This window comes from Fusarium vanettenii (genome assembly GCF_000151355.1).
Source record: "Fusarium vanettenii 77-13-4 chromosome 6 genomic scaffold NECHAsca_53_chr6_3_0, whole genome shotgun sequence".
In the NCBI taxonomy this organism is placed as follows: domain Eukaryota; kingdom Fungi; phylum Ascomycota; class Sordariomycetes; order Hypocreales; family Nectriaceae; genus Fusarium; species Fusarium vanettenii.
The window spans coordinates 19,061-33,941 of NW_003315836.1; the positions used below are offsets into that span (position 1 = coordinate 19,061).

At 51.8% G+C, this 14,881-nt stretch overlaps 5 protein-coding genes across 5 annotated transcripts; 3 read left to right on the forward strand and 2 right to left on the reverse strand.

The window, feature by feature from the left end:
• Positions 1–73: 73 nt before the first annotated feature.
• On the forward strand, positions 74–2,242 carry NECHADRAFT_81308 (uncharacterized protein; the record flags this gene model as incomplete). Its single annotated transcript, XM_003041005.1, has 2 exons — positions 74–1,527; positions 1,684–2,242. The coding sequence occupies 2 exons, from the start codon at positions 74–76 to the stop codon at positions 2,240–2,242; spliced, it is 2,013 nt and encodes a 670-aa protein (XP_003041051.1).
• Positions 2,243–2,490: 248 nt separating this feature from the next.
• NECHADRAFT_81309 (uncharacterized protein) lies at positions 2,491–3,536 on the forward strand (the record flags this gene model as incomplete). Its single annotated transcript, XM_003041006.1, has 2 exons — positions 2,491–2,755; positions 2,803–3,536. The coding sequence occupies 2 exons, from the start codon at positions 2,491–2,493 to the stop codon at positions 3,534–3,536; spliced, it is 999 nt and encodes a 332-aa protein (XP_003041052.1).
• A 467-nt stretch (positions 3,537–4,003) lies between these two features.
• NECHADRAFT_100770 (uncharacterized protein) lies at positions 4,004–7,799 on the reverse strand (the record flags this gene model as incomplete). The annotated part of the gene is made up of 2 exons (XM_003041043.1): positions 4,004–6,761; positions 7,060–7,799. The coding sequence occupies 2 exons, from the start codon at positions 7,797–7,799 to the stop codon at positions 4,004–4,006; spliced, it is 3,498 nt and encodes a 1,165-aa protein (XP_003041089.1).
• Positions 7,800–8,526: 727 nt separating this feature from the next.
• On the forward strand, positions 8,527–10,307 carry NECHADRAFT_94167 (uncharacterized protein; the record flags this gene model as incomplete). Its single annotated transcript, XM_003041007.1, has 8 exons — positions 8,527–8,648; positions 8,696–8,897; positions 8,949–9,115; positions 9,169–9,562; positions 9,608–9,874; positions 9,927–10,066; positions 10,096–10,212; positions 10,256–10,307. The coding sequence occupies 8 exons, from the start codon at positions 8,527–8,529 to the stop codon at positions 10,305–10,307; spliced, it is 1,461 nt and encodes a 486-aa protein (XP_003041053.1).
• Positions 10,308–10,348: 41 nt separating this feature from the next.
• On the reverse strand, positions 10,349–12,780 carry NECHADRAFT_61644 (uncharacterized protein). The gene is made up of 4 exons (XM_003041044.1): positions 12,689–12,780; positions 12,563–12,630; positions 10,820–12,511; positions 10,349–10,764 (listed from the first exon to the last, which is right to left on the reverse strand). The coding sequence occupies exons 1-4, from the start codon at positions 12,697–12,699 to the stop codon at positions 10,706–10,708; spliced, it is 1,830 nt and encodes a 609-aa protein (XP_003041090.1). The 5' UTR covers positions 12,700–12,780; the 3' UTR covers positions 10,349–10,705.
• Between the last annotated feature and the right edge of the window lie 2,101 nt (positions 12,781–14,881).

The following is a 14,881-nucleotide window of genomic DNA, read 5'->3' on the forward strand; positions in this document are numbered from 1 at the left end:
AATAAGTCTTCCCTTACTCATCAGCCAGTCATCTATTTTCCACTACGTCCTCCCCAAAACATCATCAAGAAACATGAGTTCCCTCTACCCAGAGGATATCCTTATAGAGATCTCCCGATACTTGTCCTTCAGCTCTCTCCTTGCCTGGTCGCTAACCAGTCGCGCTCACCATGAAACACTGACAAGAGTCATCCTGCACAAACTAGGTCCGTGTCAGTGTCGGCCTATGAGAGAGTGGGATGAAGGAGAGTTACAGTCTACACCCCGACTCTCGCGTGGCGCCGTGTTGGTTTGGGCCGCTTCTCGAGGACATGTTCGGTTGGCGAGGAATATCTTGTCCGTGCAAAAGCCGGGACCATGGATCAATACGCCCATTCTCAGCTCCGGACACGGCACGTCTCTAGGCTCGTTTGGAATGACGCCTCTCCACGCCGCCGCCAAGGGAGGCCACGCAGAAGTTGTCGATCTTCTTATCGAGTACGGGGCGGGCGTTGAAGCAACCGTGGCAGGAAATCTCCGTCCGATTCACTTTGCAAATAACGAAGGTGTCGTCATGACACTTGTTCGGCATGGAAGCTCCATCCACCCACTGGGGAAGAGTACACTGCCCCCGTTGACATACGTCCTTACCACGAAGCCTCACCCGAGTGCCATTCAATGCCTTTTGCGGCTAGGATGTAGCCCAAATGCTGCCACATGGCTCGGTTTCACAGCTGGTGATGCTGCAATTCAGATGGGAAATGTCGAGGCGTTGGAGCTTCTTCTGAACGCTGGCCTAGACGCTACCCCCTCGGTGTCAGGGAACAACTCCCTTGTATACAGAGCAATTTATTGTCGCCAGAATGATCCATCTGATCTTACCTTTCGTCTTCTTGAGCTTCTCACCGGTCATGAGGCCTCTGGTAAAGGAAACCTCTCAGAGTACAGCTCACGATGGCGGATCGACATCCCATCACACCGGGACTCGCGTTTGAGCCTACGACGGCCAATCTGGGATGTTTCAGCCCATGATCTAGAGAGACTTCGGGACAGCTGGACCCCCTTTCTCGAGCTCTTTCCAGAGAGGTCTAGTCTCTTTATTAGCCTGTTCTTGAACGCAAAGGATGCCTCAATCAGAGACGAAGTTCAAGATGCTGACCGGTATCTCTCAATGGCTTTCAGTCTTTTTGATCACCGCGCAAGCCTTGTCTTTGACGTCCACAGAGACAGCTCCATGCTCCTCAAATATTTCTTGAGTCATGAGGACAAGTTCCCCCAGGTCTTTGAACGGGTATGCATGTTTTTGCTTGACCGTTTGGCAGGCGTGCCAATCTCACATGGCCAAGGCCCAGTCATCAGGTCACCCATCCACCTTCTCTTCACCAGTGGATACAACTTCTTCCATACAGAAACCAATGCAGCGATCGCTCTCCGTCTTCTCGGGTATTTTCTGCATCTCGGAGCCGATCCAAACGAACCAGACTCTAAAGGCAACACTCCACTGGCTCTACTCTGCCAACTCCCCTTCCAAACCAACCTGAACCATAGGTTCTATTTCAAAACAGCAGTCGATAAGTTGTTTTGTGGTGGTGCGGATATTAACGCCTTGTGGAAGGCGGAGAACTGTGCCATCCACGGGATATTAGCGCAAGTCACGACATGGGAATGGGATCGAGATGTATACGGCTGGTTATTCGAATGAAGGCACCGTCGAGACTGCCACCTTGAGTATCGCGACTCAGACGGTATGACTCCTCTGGGAAGAGCCACTGCGATCCTATTCACTCCAGCGCCATCTACGCAGTGGTGGCACAGGAAGAAAACGCGCTTTGCGTCACGACGAGCAGACTTTTTGGAAGCTCTTTTGGAACTGGGCGCTGACATCCACGCAGTTCAAGGGACAAGCCGGGACAAGCCCCTCTGTGCAGGAGGGACACCCTTACACTTTGCGTGTTACGATTCTGATCCTCTCATGCTACTGACGCTCTTGAAGCATTGTGCTTCTAACGATTTCGACCGGCTCACCGATACGGGCTTCACGCCCTTGATGCTTTTGGAGGCTGCAGTCAAAGATGGGGTGGTTGGAGAGACGGAGGCAAAGAAAATGGAAGAGCTACTTCTGGCGTTTGTGTCTACTAAGGAGCAGAAGATAGTGAGGGTATCGCAAGATGGGACAATTTGGCTGCAGAGTGATGCTGACTTTTATGTGGAAGCAGGGCGAGGGTACTTCAAGATAGTATTGGCAGGGCTGCCAGGGTCTTAACTAAGTAGTAGCATTCATCCCATCTTGACGCCAATGCGAGAACAACCACAATTTATTGACTCATACCTCTTCCAATGTCTTCTATCAAAATCCAACAATGCCATGTTATCGCCGTATTCTTAACCCCACCAATCACATCACAGGACGGAACCCAAGGTCCACCAACAATGGTATATAAGACGGCGCTAGTTTCTGACAACAAGTCATTCTCTGCCAATTGCAACTTTTGTACCTGAACAACCGCAACCATGGCAGCCGCTTCTACTACCCAGCCGCCGCTGCGAATCGGCACCCGAAGGTCCAACCTGGCCATGGTCCAGGCTGAGGGCATTCGAGACAGTCTGCAAAAGATTGCGCCCGACCGCACGTTTGAGATTGAGGCTCTGAAGACACTGGGCGACAAGGACAAGTCTACGGCGCTGTATAGTTTCGGGGCCAAGAACCTGTGGACAACTGAGCTGGAGGAGAAACTCACTTCTGGCGATATCGACGTGGTTGTTCATTGTCTCAAAGGTATATCAACTACTTGTTCTAAATGCCTGGTGCTAAATTCCTGCTAGATATGCCAACCAAGTTGCCCGACACTTGCGAGCTGACAGCAATCCCCCTGCGGGATGACCCCCGCGATGCCCTCATCGTCAAGGCTAGCCTGCCCTACAACAACCTGAAGACGCTACCCGAGGGTGCTGTAGTTGGTACATCATCGGTACGACGCTCAGCCCAACTTCGACGCCTCTACCCTCACCTGCGCTTTGCCAACCTACGCGGCAACGTCGAAACTCGCCTCGCCAAGGTTGACGACCCGGAAAGTGAGTACACCTGCATGATCATGTCTGCATGCGGCCTACAGCGAGTCGGCCTTGGACACCGCATCACTCAGTTTCTGGGCTCCAAGGACGGGGGAATCTACCACGCAGTTGGCCAAGGAGCTCTCGGGCTGGAGATTCGCAAAGGAGATACCAAAACCCTTGAACTGATCAACCAACTGGTCGATCAAAAGTCCACTCTGGCATGTCTTGCAGAGCGTGCTCTGTTGCGCACACTTGAAGGCGGCTGCACTGTCCCCATTGGCGTCGAGACGGAGTGGGTTGATGAGTCGCAACTTCTCCTGAGAATGAGAGCAATTGTTGTTAGTCTTGACGGTACCCAGAGCGTTCAGGACACGATGGATGCAACAGTGAAGAATGACGATGAGGCCACGGCGCTGGGACGGGAACTGGCTGCGAGACTGGCGAAAGGAGGTGCAAGCGAGATCCTCAAGGAGATTAACGCCAATCGACCACCCAAGGACTAAAGTGGCCTAAGGGTTGTTGATGTAAGAACTAGATAGAGCCAGCCTCGCGTCCGTAGAAAAACATGAGACATAGAGTCAATGATCTCTATTTTCCGAGGCAAATAAAAGTCCCTAAATATAATAAATAAAATACTCAAAGATTTAGTATATTTTTTCTCCCTCTTATCTCTTATTTAGCTCATAATTAGATTATTAATTGAATACTCTTTATTAATTTAACTAAGCGCAACCGTCCGTCCGTCCTGGTGTCTCAAGCTTTCATACGACCGCGTGCCAGCTCCTAGCCCGTGGCAAGTCTTTGAACGTACCAAATGCGCCGGCTCGATAGCTGCAATTGATAGGATATAGTCAAAAGTATTCTTAGTCCATCATACCAAAGTCCGATATCTTAACCCGCTAAATCATCTCCATATTCCAACAACTTGCCGCTAACCAACCTAACCACTCTGGAGAGACCCTCTTCGTGCCTACATCAGGACTTCCGGGACCGTTGAGTAGTTCCGAATTGTATCCGACAGAATCCTGTGTTTTTCCTCGGCATATGAGCGGGTTAATTCGCGGTCTAGGACGTAGTCTAGGGCCGTCTTCCCATTTCTATCTCTAAGAGTGCGGTCTGCCCCATAATCCAAAAGTGCCGCGAATTCCACGGTGGGCCCCAAAAATCCCTCCAAGAGATGTAGGATTTGATCCTTCGCCGCTAAATGTAACGCAGTTCGCCCATCGTGGTCCTGCGCGTTGACGTCAATCCCCATTCTTCCAACAAGAAATGCAAAAACCGACGTTAGCCCCTCTTTATCGCTGAGAAACCGCTGTCTAGGTGCGGAAAATACAGAGTGAAGAAGGGTTTCCTTCTTGTTGTTGACCCCGTGGAACTTGTAGCCCAGGGCAAGGAGGATTTCCAACATGGACAGCGGGTTGGGTCTAAAGATTTGAGATGTATTGAGATGAAGGAATGTGTTCCCATTGTCATCCACGGCGTTGATGTTTACTTGCAATTCCTCAACAAGAAAGCTGAAAATGTCGGAGCGCGATCGAAGCCCCAGGCAAGCAGCTTCGAGGAGCATTGTGTGATTGCCTGTCGAAGCTTTGTGGCGTTGGATCAGCCTCTGCGCAAGATGGGCATTACCCCGAGCAATGGCCATGGCCAGAGGTGCCCCTAGCGACCCTTCAAATACGGTTGTGATATTGACGTTGAACTTGTACTTTTCAATTAGTTCACTGCAAAGGTCCTCGTTTCCAGATTCCACAGCATGATGTAGCAGGTTGTCCGTGCCGTTGCCGTTCTGTTGCCGTACCTGGCACTGAATCATTGCTTGAGCCTTCTTCGTTTTCGCCAATTGATGAAAGACGCCCATGTCTCCCCTCCTCACGGCATTTTCAAGGGCGGTTCCAAAGAGAAAGCCAGTTGGCTTGGTAGGATCCGCACCACGGTCCAGGAGCAGTGACACAACTCGTTCATGACCCCCGACGGTTGCCAAGTAAATTGGAGTCTGGTTTCCTCTACGCCATGTCTTGAATACTTTGTCGACTGCCAGTTGCATTTGGAGTCGAGAAAGGATCGATTTTCCATCAAGAAGATGTTCGGCAACATGGTACAGCCCCAAATAACAAGCAAGATGCAAAAGCGGCATCCCAACTCCGTACGAGTCGAATCGACGCTTGTACTTTAGCACATCATCCCTAATGCCAGATTTCTTGGTGAACCACTCCTTATTTTCCCTCATGAGTAAGAGGGTTAATGTCTTGTCCAGTTGTCTCATGTGGTCAGACCAGTACAGTGCAGCATAAGATTCAAGTGGCAAGTACTCCCCCAATAACTCATGAGAAGGTACTTGCTGGATGAGGTGTTGAAGCAAACGTCGGCAAATGGTCAGGTGACCTTGATCCCCATCCACATGGCATCTTGTCATCCCAGAACGCGATGAATTTGAAAGCATGAAGTCCTTTGCACTTTGGTGAACGAAACCAACAACGGTCACTCGTGGCAACGATTCAACCTTCGCATTCACCGGTCCGAGTAAGCCGAGATATCTGTTATCATCCATCTCAGTAAATTGAAGTAGGTGGCCGCAGGCTTCAATGTAACTCTGGCACACGCTTTCCCGATTCATGAATTCTGTGCCCTCGATCCGAAGCGCCTCGCAAAGCTCCGAGACTGACAATGGTACCTGAGCTAGGGTGATCCAGGCCAGCAATTTAGTTACCACTGCCTGATCTTCAAGTTTGATTTGATCCAATATTCGTTCATATACTGCGTCGAGACCGCGAGGGAGCTGGTGCAGGGAAGATTCAATCTCCCGGGCCGATTTCTTGTTGAGATCTGCAACCATGAAGCTGACCCAAAGGAATGTGCCTTCTGCACGGTCGTGGAAAACGGTTTCGATGTGTTTGAGAAAGTTGGCGTCGCGAATGCCCTTTCTCGCGCCAAGTGCTGAGACCTGGTCCTGAATGTACAACTCAATGTCGTGACCCTCACCGTCCAGTCGAACATAGTTAAAGGTGCCGAGTGCCTCAGGAAGACATACAGGATAGCGCCTACTCAGAACAGTGAGTTTGACCTTGTGTCTCGCCCTGTTGTCCGCGTCGAACAGCTCCTTGAGTTTATATAAAAGTGGTTCTAGAGACGTTTCGGGGCACTCATCAAGCGCATCAAGCACACAGTAGATTGGCGTATCGATCAGGGCTGAAATCATTGCTTGAAAGATGGCCCATAAGCTCTCGAATGAAGATTCGGAGAACAGCCCGCCCTGTTGGACTTTCCAATGTCCTAACAGAAGTGGCAGTAATCTTTCATGGCTTTGAATGAGCTGGTACATAATACCACGGAGAATATTGACTGCGGTGTTTCTTGTCGACACTTTGTTGTCGCAGAAGAAATAGATGACGGTACCGCCAGACGAGACGGCCTTGGCCTTCAGATGCTGAGTGAGAAAGATCGAAATGAACGTTTTCCCCTTTCCAGGAGGGCCAGATATCCAGAGAAGGCTTGGTTCAGGTGTGTTTTCCCAGCTTTTGTATCCCTCGGTCGAGATGATCCATTCGCAAGTTCCGGCGGTCCTCTTGCCTTTGGCAGTGATTATGGCATTTCGGTCACTTGTCGGATCAGTGACAAACAATGCCCGGAGGCAACGCTCCTCTTCGGTTCCAGTCTGAGTTGAGTTCTTAATCTCGTCAACCTTCTCAATCACTTGGTTAAGTTGGCTTGACTGTTGGTGGTTTTCGCGCCTGTTCTGTGTCAGTCAAGCCATGACAAGGTAGAAATGCAGGCCTGTGTGCGGGCAGACAAGCCGACCCCTTAGGCAATGAATTTATCACTCTTTGCATACTATGGGCCAAGGGATAGGTGAAATTGAGGGTTAGGTTTAGGATAGGTGAAGATTAGGATTTAACAAGTTAGTGTTAGGTTTAGGATAGGTGAAGATTAGGATTTGACAAGTTAGGGTTCAGTTTAAGATGGAACAGGGTTTGGGTTGCTTTGAGTAGGTACAAACACAATCAAGGGCCGATCACCGGAATCACTTACGAGCTGATTACCTGGACCTGTAGAGCCAGCGTACTCTTCAAGCGTTCGAGTTGTGTAAACGAGTCTCGGATGTCTGACTCTTTGGCGAGGCCTCCAATAGCCTTCCACGTTTTTCGGCCGACAGGGTCTGAGGCACGGAAATCGAACCGATCGAAAATTTCACATAGGTCGGTGCTCACGGATGCGCAGCTTTGAATAGTCTTGATGATGGTCGGTTCACTCCCGAAGGCCGGAGCCCCACGGTCACCTGCCCGTGGGATCCCTTCCACGAGGGTCTGAAGCTGTTCGAGCTCTGACCTCCAGGCTCGCAGCTCTTCAGGCCCATCTTGCACCTTATCGTAAACCTTTTTACATAGTCGAACAACCTTGACAGTCTGTTCGATGAATTGTGTTGTGGCGGTCGCGATGGCGAGGGCGTCTCCCATCTTGTCTCGGTCGGTTGGGCTCGCTTCGACCGGTGCCCTTGGCTTCGAGTCGATTCGAGGCACGGGCTCGGGCTCGGGCTCGCTCGGGACTTTGTGTTGCTTGGTTCGGTGCGATGATGAACAGCTGAGAATGAGGATGAACAGGTCAGAAAGGGTGAAAAGATGGTGGAGGGGGGGAGCCGGGTTTATGTGTCTTGGAATCAGGCTGTGACAGCCACGGCCTGCAGGTGAGGCCTCAGCCCCGACGTGTTGGTCGCTGGCAAGGTCGCCTTGCGTGCCACGCGTTCGTAGAAAAACATGAGATACTACGTCCATAATCTCTGTCTTCTGGGGCAAAAAGGGTCCCTAAATATAATAAATAAATAAAATACTCAAAGATTTATGATATTATTCTTTATTTTTATCTATTATTTAGTATATAATTTGCTTATTATGTGAGTACTCTTTGCGAAGAATAGACATTCTGGTGTCTCAAGTTTTCTCACGTCCGGGTGCGTGCGAACCATCCATCCAGGCTTGGCCGTACAGCTCGTACCTAACTGCGCGATGAAGATGTGATTGCTCTAGGGTCTTATAAGGTGAAAGCGTCTAATAGATATCGTATACATAGAAGATATGATGCATTTATGATGACCGTTATTATTTTTCTTAGATATTATAATGAGACTACCTACCCTGAGCATTAGATCATGCGATAGCATCACGGGTGAGAGGTTACGGTTCTGTCATCCTCTCACCGCGCGTAGAGAAGCGATCCCCAAGACACTGAGTACAATATGCAGCATTTCTCATGCATAAGAACACAAAGGGATGAAATAATGATCCCCTTCTGTATCAGTAGTCCTGCAATATAGGAAGCAAACCTAAACATCCTCTCAACCTATCAGCACTGTACTTACCAAGAGACATTCCGGCCTGTAACCCCGCCTCGCCGTGTCACACACCTCTACGTCAGAATGTCTTATCAGCCTTCCTCACAAAGAGGCGTCCGTGGAAGCGGGGAAGACTCTATTCCTTTCACGCTCCATAAACTCGATAAACAATGGCTTCAACCGTCGAAATCTCGCTGCCTAACGGGCTCAAGTACAAGCAGCCAACCGGCTTGTTCATCGACAACAAGTTTGTCGACGCGACGGGTGATGACTTTACCGTGTACAACCCAGCGTGCGTCACTCACCTCCATATCTCAATCTTTGCTGACGAAGACAAAGAACTGATGAGAAAATCATCACTATCAAGGGCGCCTCGGAAAAGGATGTCGACAAAGCTGTAGATGCAGCTCGTCGTGCTTTTGAGGGTGAATGGTCGGAACTTGCGGCCGTCGATCGTGGTGCGATCTTATACAAGATTGCTGAGCTGATTGATCGTGATCGCAAGCTTCTTGCAAGCATCGATGCATTTGACAATGGCAAGGTATACACTCCCAATTGACAAAGAAAAGAGTTGTGAGTTGACAATTGGTAGACCTACACTGCGGCGCTGGAGGGTGACCTTGATGAATCCTACAACGTTTTTCGATACTATGCTGGTGCCGCTGATAAGATCACCGGTCGGACGATTGAGACTTCGCCGGCGAAGCTTGCATACGTGCTCCAAGAGCCTCTAGGAGTATGCGGTCAAATCATTCCATGGTACTCATTACATGAACCATCGCGGAGAAGCATGAGATGTTGACCAAGTATAGGAACTTCCCCTTCATGATGCTGGCCTGGAAGGTCGCCCCAGCCTTAGCATGCGGCAACACAGTCGTCCTTAAACCCGCCGAGCAAACCCCCCTCTCAGCAATCTACTTTGGCAACCTCATCATTGAAGCCGGCCTCCCCCCCGGCGTCGTCAACATCATCCCAGGCCTGGGCTCTGTGGCGGGTAAAGCGCTCGCCGGCCACATGGGCGTTGACAAGATCGCTTTCACAGGAAGCACGGCGACGGGGAGGGCCATCATGAAGGCGGCGGCTAATAACCTCAAGAATATTACCCTTGAATGCGGCGGGAAGAGTCCCAGCATCGTATTTGAGGATGCCGATTTGGAGCAGGCTGTGAAATGGTGTCACGTCGGCATCATGGATAATATGGGACAAGTTCGTTCTCCCCCATCCATCTCACACTATAACTAACAACACCAGGTCTGCACCTCAACCTCGCGAATCTACGTCCACGAAAACATCTACGAAGACTTCCTCAAGCGCTTCGTAGAAGTGACAAAGGAGAACCAAAAGATTGGCGATCCCTTTGGTAAAGATACCTGGCAAGGTCCTCAGGTGTCACGCACCCAGTACGAAAAGATCCTCTCGTACATCGACCAGGGCAAGACTTCGGGCGCACGTCTCCTGCACGGCGGCGCAAAGACGGGGTCAAAGGGATACTATCTCGAGCCCACTGTTTTCGCCGATGTAAGTTTACTCAAATGCTTTATTATAATTGGATGATGGCTAACCTGCTTAGACCACTGAAGACATGGCCATTGTTCGCGACGAAATCTTTGGCCCGTCGTCGCAATCGCCAAGTTCCGCACCGACGACGAAGTCGTCGCCAAGGCGAATGACACCGCGTACGGCCTGGCAGCTGCCCTCTTCACTGAAAAGGTCGCGAGGGCTCATACAGTCGCTCGCAGACTTCAAGCGGGAATGGTGTGGATCAATTCGTCGGGAGACTCACACTTTGGCATTCCGTTCGGCGGTTACAAGTCATCGGGAATCGGGAGGGAACTTGGACAATATGCATTGGATGCGTATACCCAGAGCAAGGCAGTTCATGTGAACCTGGGGTCGAAGCTGTGAGCTCCAGATGAGCCTCTCGCCTTGGGATGAGTGTCACAGAGTGTGACTTGAGATCACGAAAAGCACACCAGTCAATGAACCAAATATGGAGTCGTGCACAGCATTCATTACGTGGTATATACAACACGGCCCTCCTGGCCCTTGGCGTGCATTGCTTCTCTGCTGCTGTCTTTTCCCCCTCTCTTTGTCGCACGCTCCAGTGCGTCATGTGCCTCGTCTTGTCTTGCACATGTATATCCTCTTCCCTGTGTAATCCAGCCTTCCCAACTTTTGGTCTTTTTTGGCGTCGATCCTCGTAGAACCCAAGTAGGCTTGCCCGCCGGCAAAGCAGCTAAACTCCGCAAGCAGAATGAAATGAATAAAAAAGGACATGAGGGAATATGGTATCAGATGGGTTGCGGCTAGTGATCAAGCGGGTTTAAAGCCTGATGAGAACCTAGGGTCTTAACCGTGCAGACCACAGGTGCGCTCTCGCATCAGCTCGCGTCTCTTCTTCTCCTTGGCTATGAGATTGTTAGCATCTATTTGGTCTCATAGTGTGATATCAGGTTAACTTACTTCCGTCAAAGACAAGGAACTCGTGCAGACCAGATCCGACAGGCACCATGGGCAGGACAGGCACCTTCTTGTCGGTGATGACCTCCAGCAGAGCAGGGCCATCAGTGTTGATCAGCCACTTCAGCGCGTCAACAACCTCGTCGGGCTTAGACACGCGACGGCTCTGAATGTGCATGGCATCGGCCAGCTTGATGAAGTCGGGGTTGGTCTGGTGGGTGTGGGCATATCGGTCCTCGTAGAAGATGTTCTGCCATTGTGTCACCATGCCCTGCTCCTCGTTGTTCAGGACAATGACCTTGACACCAATGTTGAACTGAGCAGCGGTGGAGAGCTCAGTCAGGGTCATGTTGAAGGAAGCATCACCGTCAATGTCAATGACGAGAGCATCAGGCTGGGCAACCTTGGCGCCAATGGCGGCAGGCAGACCGTAGCCCATAGTACCCAGACCACCAGAGGTGATCATGGATCGGGGGTGTCTCCATCGGAAGTGCTGGGCAGTCCACATCTGGTGCTGGCCGACACCGGTGGAGATGTAGGTCTGATCCTTGCGGTCCTCTGTGAGCTTGCTAAGCTCCTCAATCAGAGTCTGGGGTTTGATCAGACCCTGGCGCTCAGCCCGCTCGTAGTCGGACAGAGGCCACTTCTTCTTCCACTCGTTGATCTTGCCGAACCACTCCTTTCGGTCCTCCATGGTCTTGGCGTCAACGAAGGGCATGAGCTGCTTCAGGTTGGTAGCAACATCGCCCTCAATGGCCTCGGTGGCCTGGACGACCTTGTTGATGTTCTTGGGCATGATCTCGAAGTGAACAATACCACCGCGGCCCTCAGCAGCAGCAGCCTTGGCGCCAGGGGCGAACTTGGCGATGCTGAGAGTGACACGGTCGTCGAATCGGGCACCAAGAGCAATGATGAGATCAGCCTCCTGCATGGCCATGTTGGCATAGGCAGCACCGTGCATGCCGAGCATGTGCAGAGACTTCTCATCGAGCTCGTCGTAGGCACCAAGACCCTGGAGGGTGGTGGTGACAGGGATAGAGCACTTGTCAGCCAGCTCCTTCAGCAGCTCGGGGCCACCCTCGGAGAGGATGATACCCTGACCAGCATAGATGATGGGCTTCTTGGCAACGTTGACGAGCTTGCTCACGCGCTTCAGGGAGGCCTCGAGCTGCTTCTTGCTCGCCTCCATGGCGGCGCGGGAAGCGGCGCTGGGCAGAGAGGGCAGAGCAGTCTCGGTGGGGATAGCTCTCCGGAGGACACCAGCGGTGACATCCTTGGGAAGATCGACGAGGACGGGGCCAGGGCGTCCGCTGGTGGCAATCTCGAAGGCCTCGTTGATACGTCGGGGAAGTTCGGCGACATTCTTAACCATCACGTTCCACTTGGTGCAGGCTCGGGAGATACCGACGACATCGGCCTCCTGGAAAGCGTCACTGCCAATGGCAGAGGTGACGACCTGACCGGTGAAAACAACCATGGGTGTTCCGTCGGACAGAGCATCCTGCATGGGAGTGATAACGTTGGTAGCACCAGGGCCAGAGGTGACGAGGACAACACCGGGCTTGCCAGAAGCGCGGGCGTAACCCTCGGCCATGTGGCCAGCGCCTTGCTCATGGCGGGGGAGGATGAAGTCGAAGTGTTTTGAGTTGTAGATGGCATCGAAGACAGGGAGGATAGCGCCACCGGGGTATCCAACTGTGACTCATGTTAGTACTATGTGCGGTATCGGGAAGTGGTTACACGCACAAATGTGTTTCACGCCATGGCGCAGCATCATCTCGTGGAAGATTTCACCACCAGTCTTTCCAATGAACCTGTTATAACCTGGTGAGACTGCGTTCGGGATATGTAGGGACGGTGTAGGTAGCATACGACTCATCCATGTCATTCTTCCGGGGGTTGACGAGAGGTTGCACATGGCTCTGGTTCTTCTCGGCATTGAAAGCTGGGCTGGGAATATCGCGAGCTGGTCTGCAGTCGCAATGTTAGTATATGCATATTATAATAGGTGGAAACTCGATGTGCGCATTGGGGTAATATTACCCCAGTCCAAGTGGCAAACAGGACACGAGGGGCAATCGCAACAGCGCAATCAGGAATTGGCGACTCACGCAGGAGCAGAAGTAGTCTGATTCCGTTGACCGGTGGTGATCTTCTTGGGAGTCTGGATAGCTGCGATGGCGGATGTGGTGGTGAATGATCGGGTATGGGCGACGGCCCGGATGGCCTTTGCGGCCTGGCGTGTTCGGAGCATCGCGAACGGTTGTGAGGAGGAGCTGGAGCTCGGTGAGTCGAGGAGCCACGAGGCTCGAGGAGGGCTCAAAGGGTAGAGGGGAGATGGGGTCTAGGAGGTCAACGATTCAGAAGCAGAATCAATTGAGAGCCCGACGAGAAGCGAAGAGGGAGATATATGACGAGAAACAACCCGGGAGGCGACGGAAAAAAAGAGGTGAAGAGTCAAAAGTCTGTTTCGCTAAAAAGAGACAGAGGCAGAGGCAGAGGGGAGCCGGGAAAAAATATCACAGCAAGTCGGACGGCCGGTGGCCGGGGTGGGACCGGCGTGGGTGTGGGGTAGGTGCCGCGCAGATTGGGTGATGGTGACTCTTTCCCCCAGCGAAAACATGGGCGGCTTGCGGTACTGCTCAGGGCAGTAACCAGGAGCACGGGCCAGTCGCGGAGGCGCCAGACCAGAACGGCCAGAAGAGCCACCAGTGAGGGGGCGGATCGGGGGGCGCGGGCCAATCAGGACTCATATGAATGGCCGATATCGCCACTAGCACGAACGCCTGGATTGGCTGGATTGTGAGAGAAGCTGGTCTAGCTGGCATTTAGCTGGGCCAAGGGAACAAAAGTCGGATGAGTCGTACATGTACAGCTCGAGGTCTCGCCTGCTCAGGTCATTTCAGGTCAATTGACATGCAACCCGTTGACTCACCTTGATTTTGCCGGCGGAAAGATGCTGAAGGTGATGTTGGCCTCTCGGAACACATGTGGCGGGGAACCTCCTCCTGCAGCAGCTCCATACCCTCCTTGCTTTAGTTCAGACATGTTTGCATGCGGCGACTTGTTTCTGGTATTTCTGTGTCTCTCTTGAAGCAATTCCTGACTGACCATCAAATTTACGTCTGGTCGCTCTCAATTGACATTGCGATGCCATAGAGGCCCGGTTCGTTATGATGCATCCGGATCACGTGTCTCATCTCAAGCGACGGACCCTTGCAATTACCGCAATTCCTCTTGTCCTCGATGCCATCTCGGATTTTGCCCGTCACCATGTGAAAGTAAAAATAAAAGTAGCACGTCCCTGAATTCCCCTTTCGGCAATCATTTTTGGTCCCGATGCTCCCCACAAACTCAACTCTGACAACCTGTCATCACGACCCCGGACTGATAGCGACACGATATAAGAAGCTTGTAGATTGCGCCCTCTGGTCATCAATTCCTCTATGACTCGTCCCGACAGCTTGCGATATTACCCCGCCACGGCACCCTCGCCTCGCAACCCTCCTCAAGCATCCCAACCCGCAATTCCGGTGCAGGGAAACCTCAATGTAACCCAGACATGGTTGGCTTTAATCCCCTGCGCAGGACCCGTATTTGATCCGTTCAACATTCATATTGACCCTATTTAAGCTTTGCGAGGCCAATCCCCAGGAAATGAGTACTTCACCATCATGGCGCCAATTTTGAGTGTCTCAATCGGTGTCTCTTCTCTTACACTCACCATCCACACATCAGCCATCAACTCTCGGTGCCACACTTGTCTCTGACGGATCTGCAAGCCACATGCGAAGCGCCCGTTGAGGCCCGATGACGGCGTTTCTCGTAAAGGTGTCTGTATCTGACAGGATACGACAGTATTTCTTTCCCAAGCGGTGAGTTCAGCCCTCTATGCCATGGCTGCGAAATTCTTCAGGCAATTTTATGGCACAGTTATGGAGGGCTGCAGATCCCTCCAATTGTAACACACTTGGTTGGCTTGGAGCACCTGGCGAGGACTAGGCGCTTGATCGATTGAGCCCAGTTGATCCCGAGATCATTTGTCTTGCCTTGCAATCCGAAGTC

Excerpts from the sequence above, each read along its gene's own strand:
- NECHADRAFT_61644 (XM_003041044.1), bottom strand. Across the intron at positions 12,512-12,562 it reads CCATGGCGTGAAACACATTT|TTGGATACCCCGGTGGCGCT; the intron begins GTGCGTGTAACC and ends CATGAGTCACAG. Across the intron at positions 10,765-10,819 it reads GTTCCTTGTCTTTGACGGAA|CCAAGGAGAAGAAGAGACGC; the intron begins GTAAGTTAACCT and ends ACAATCTCATAG.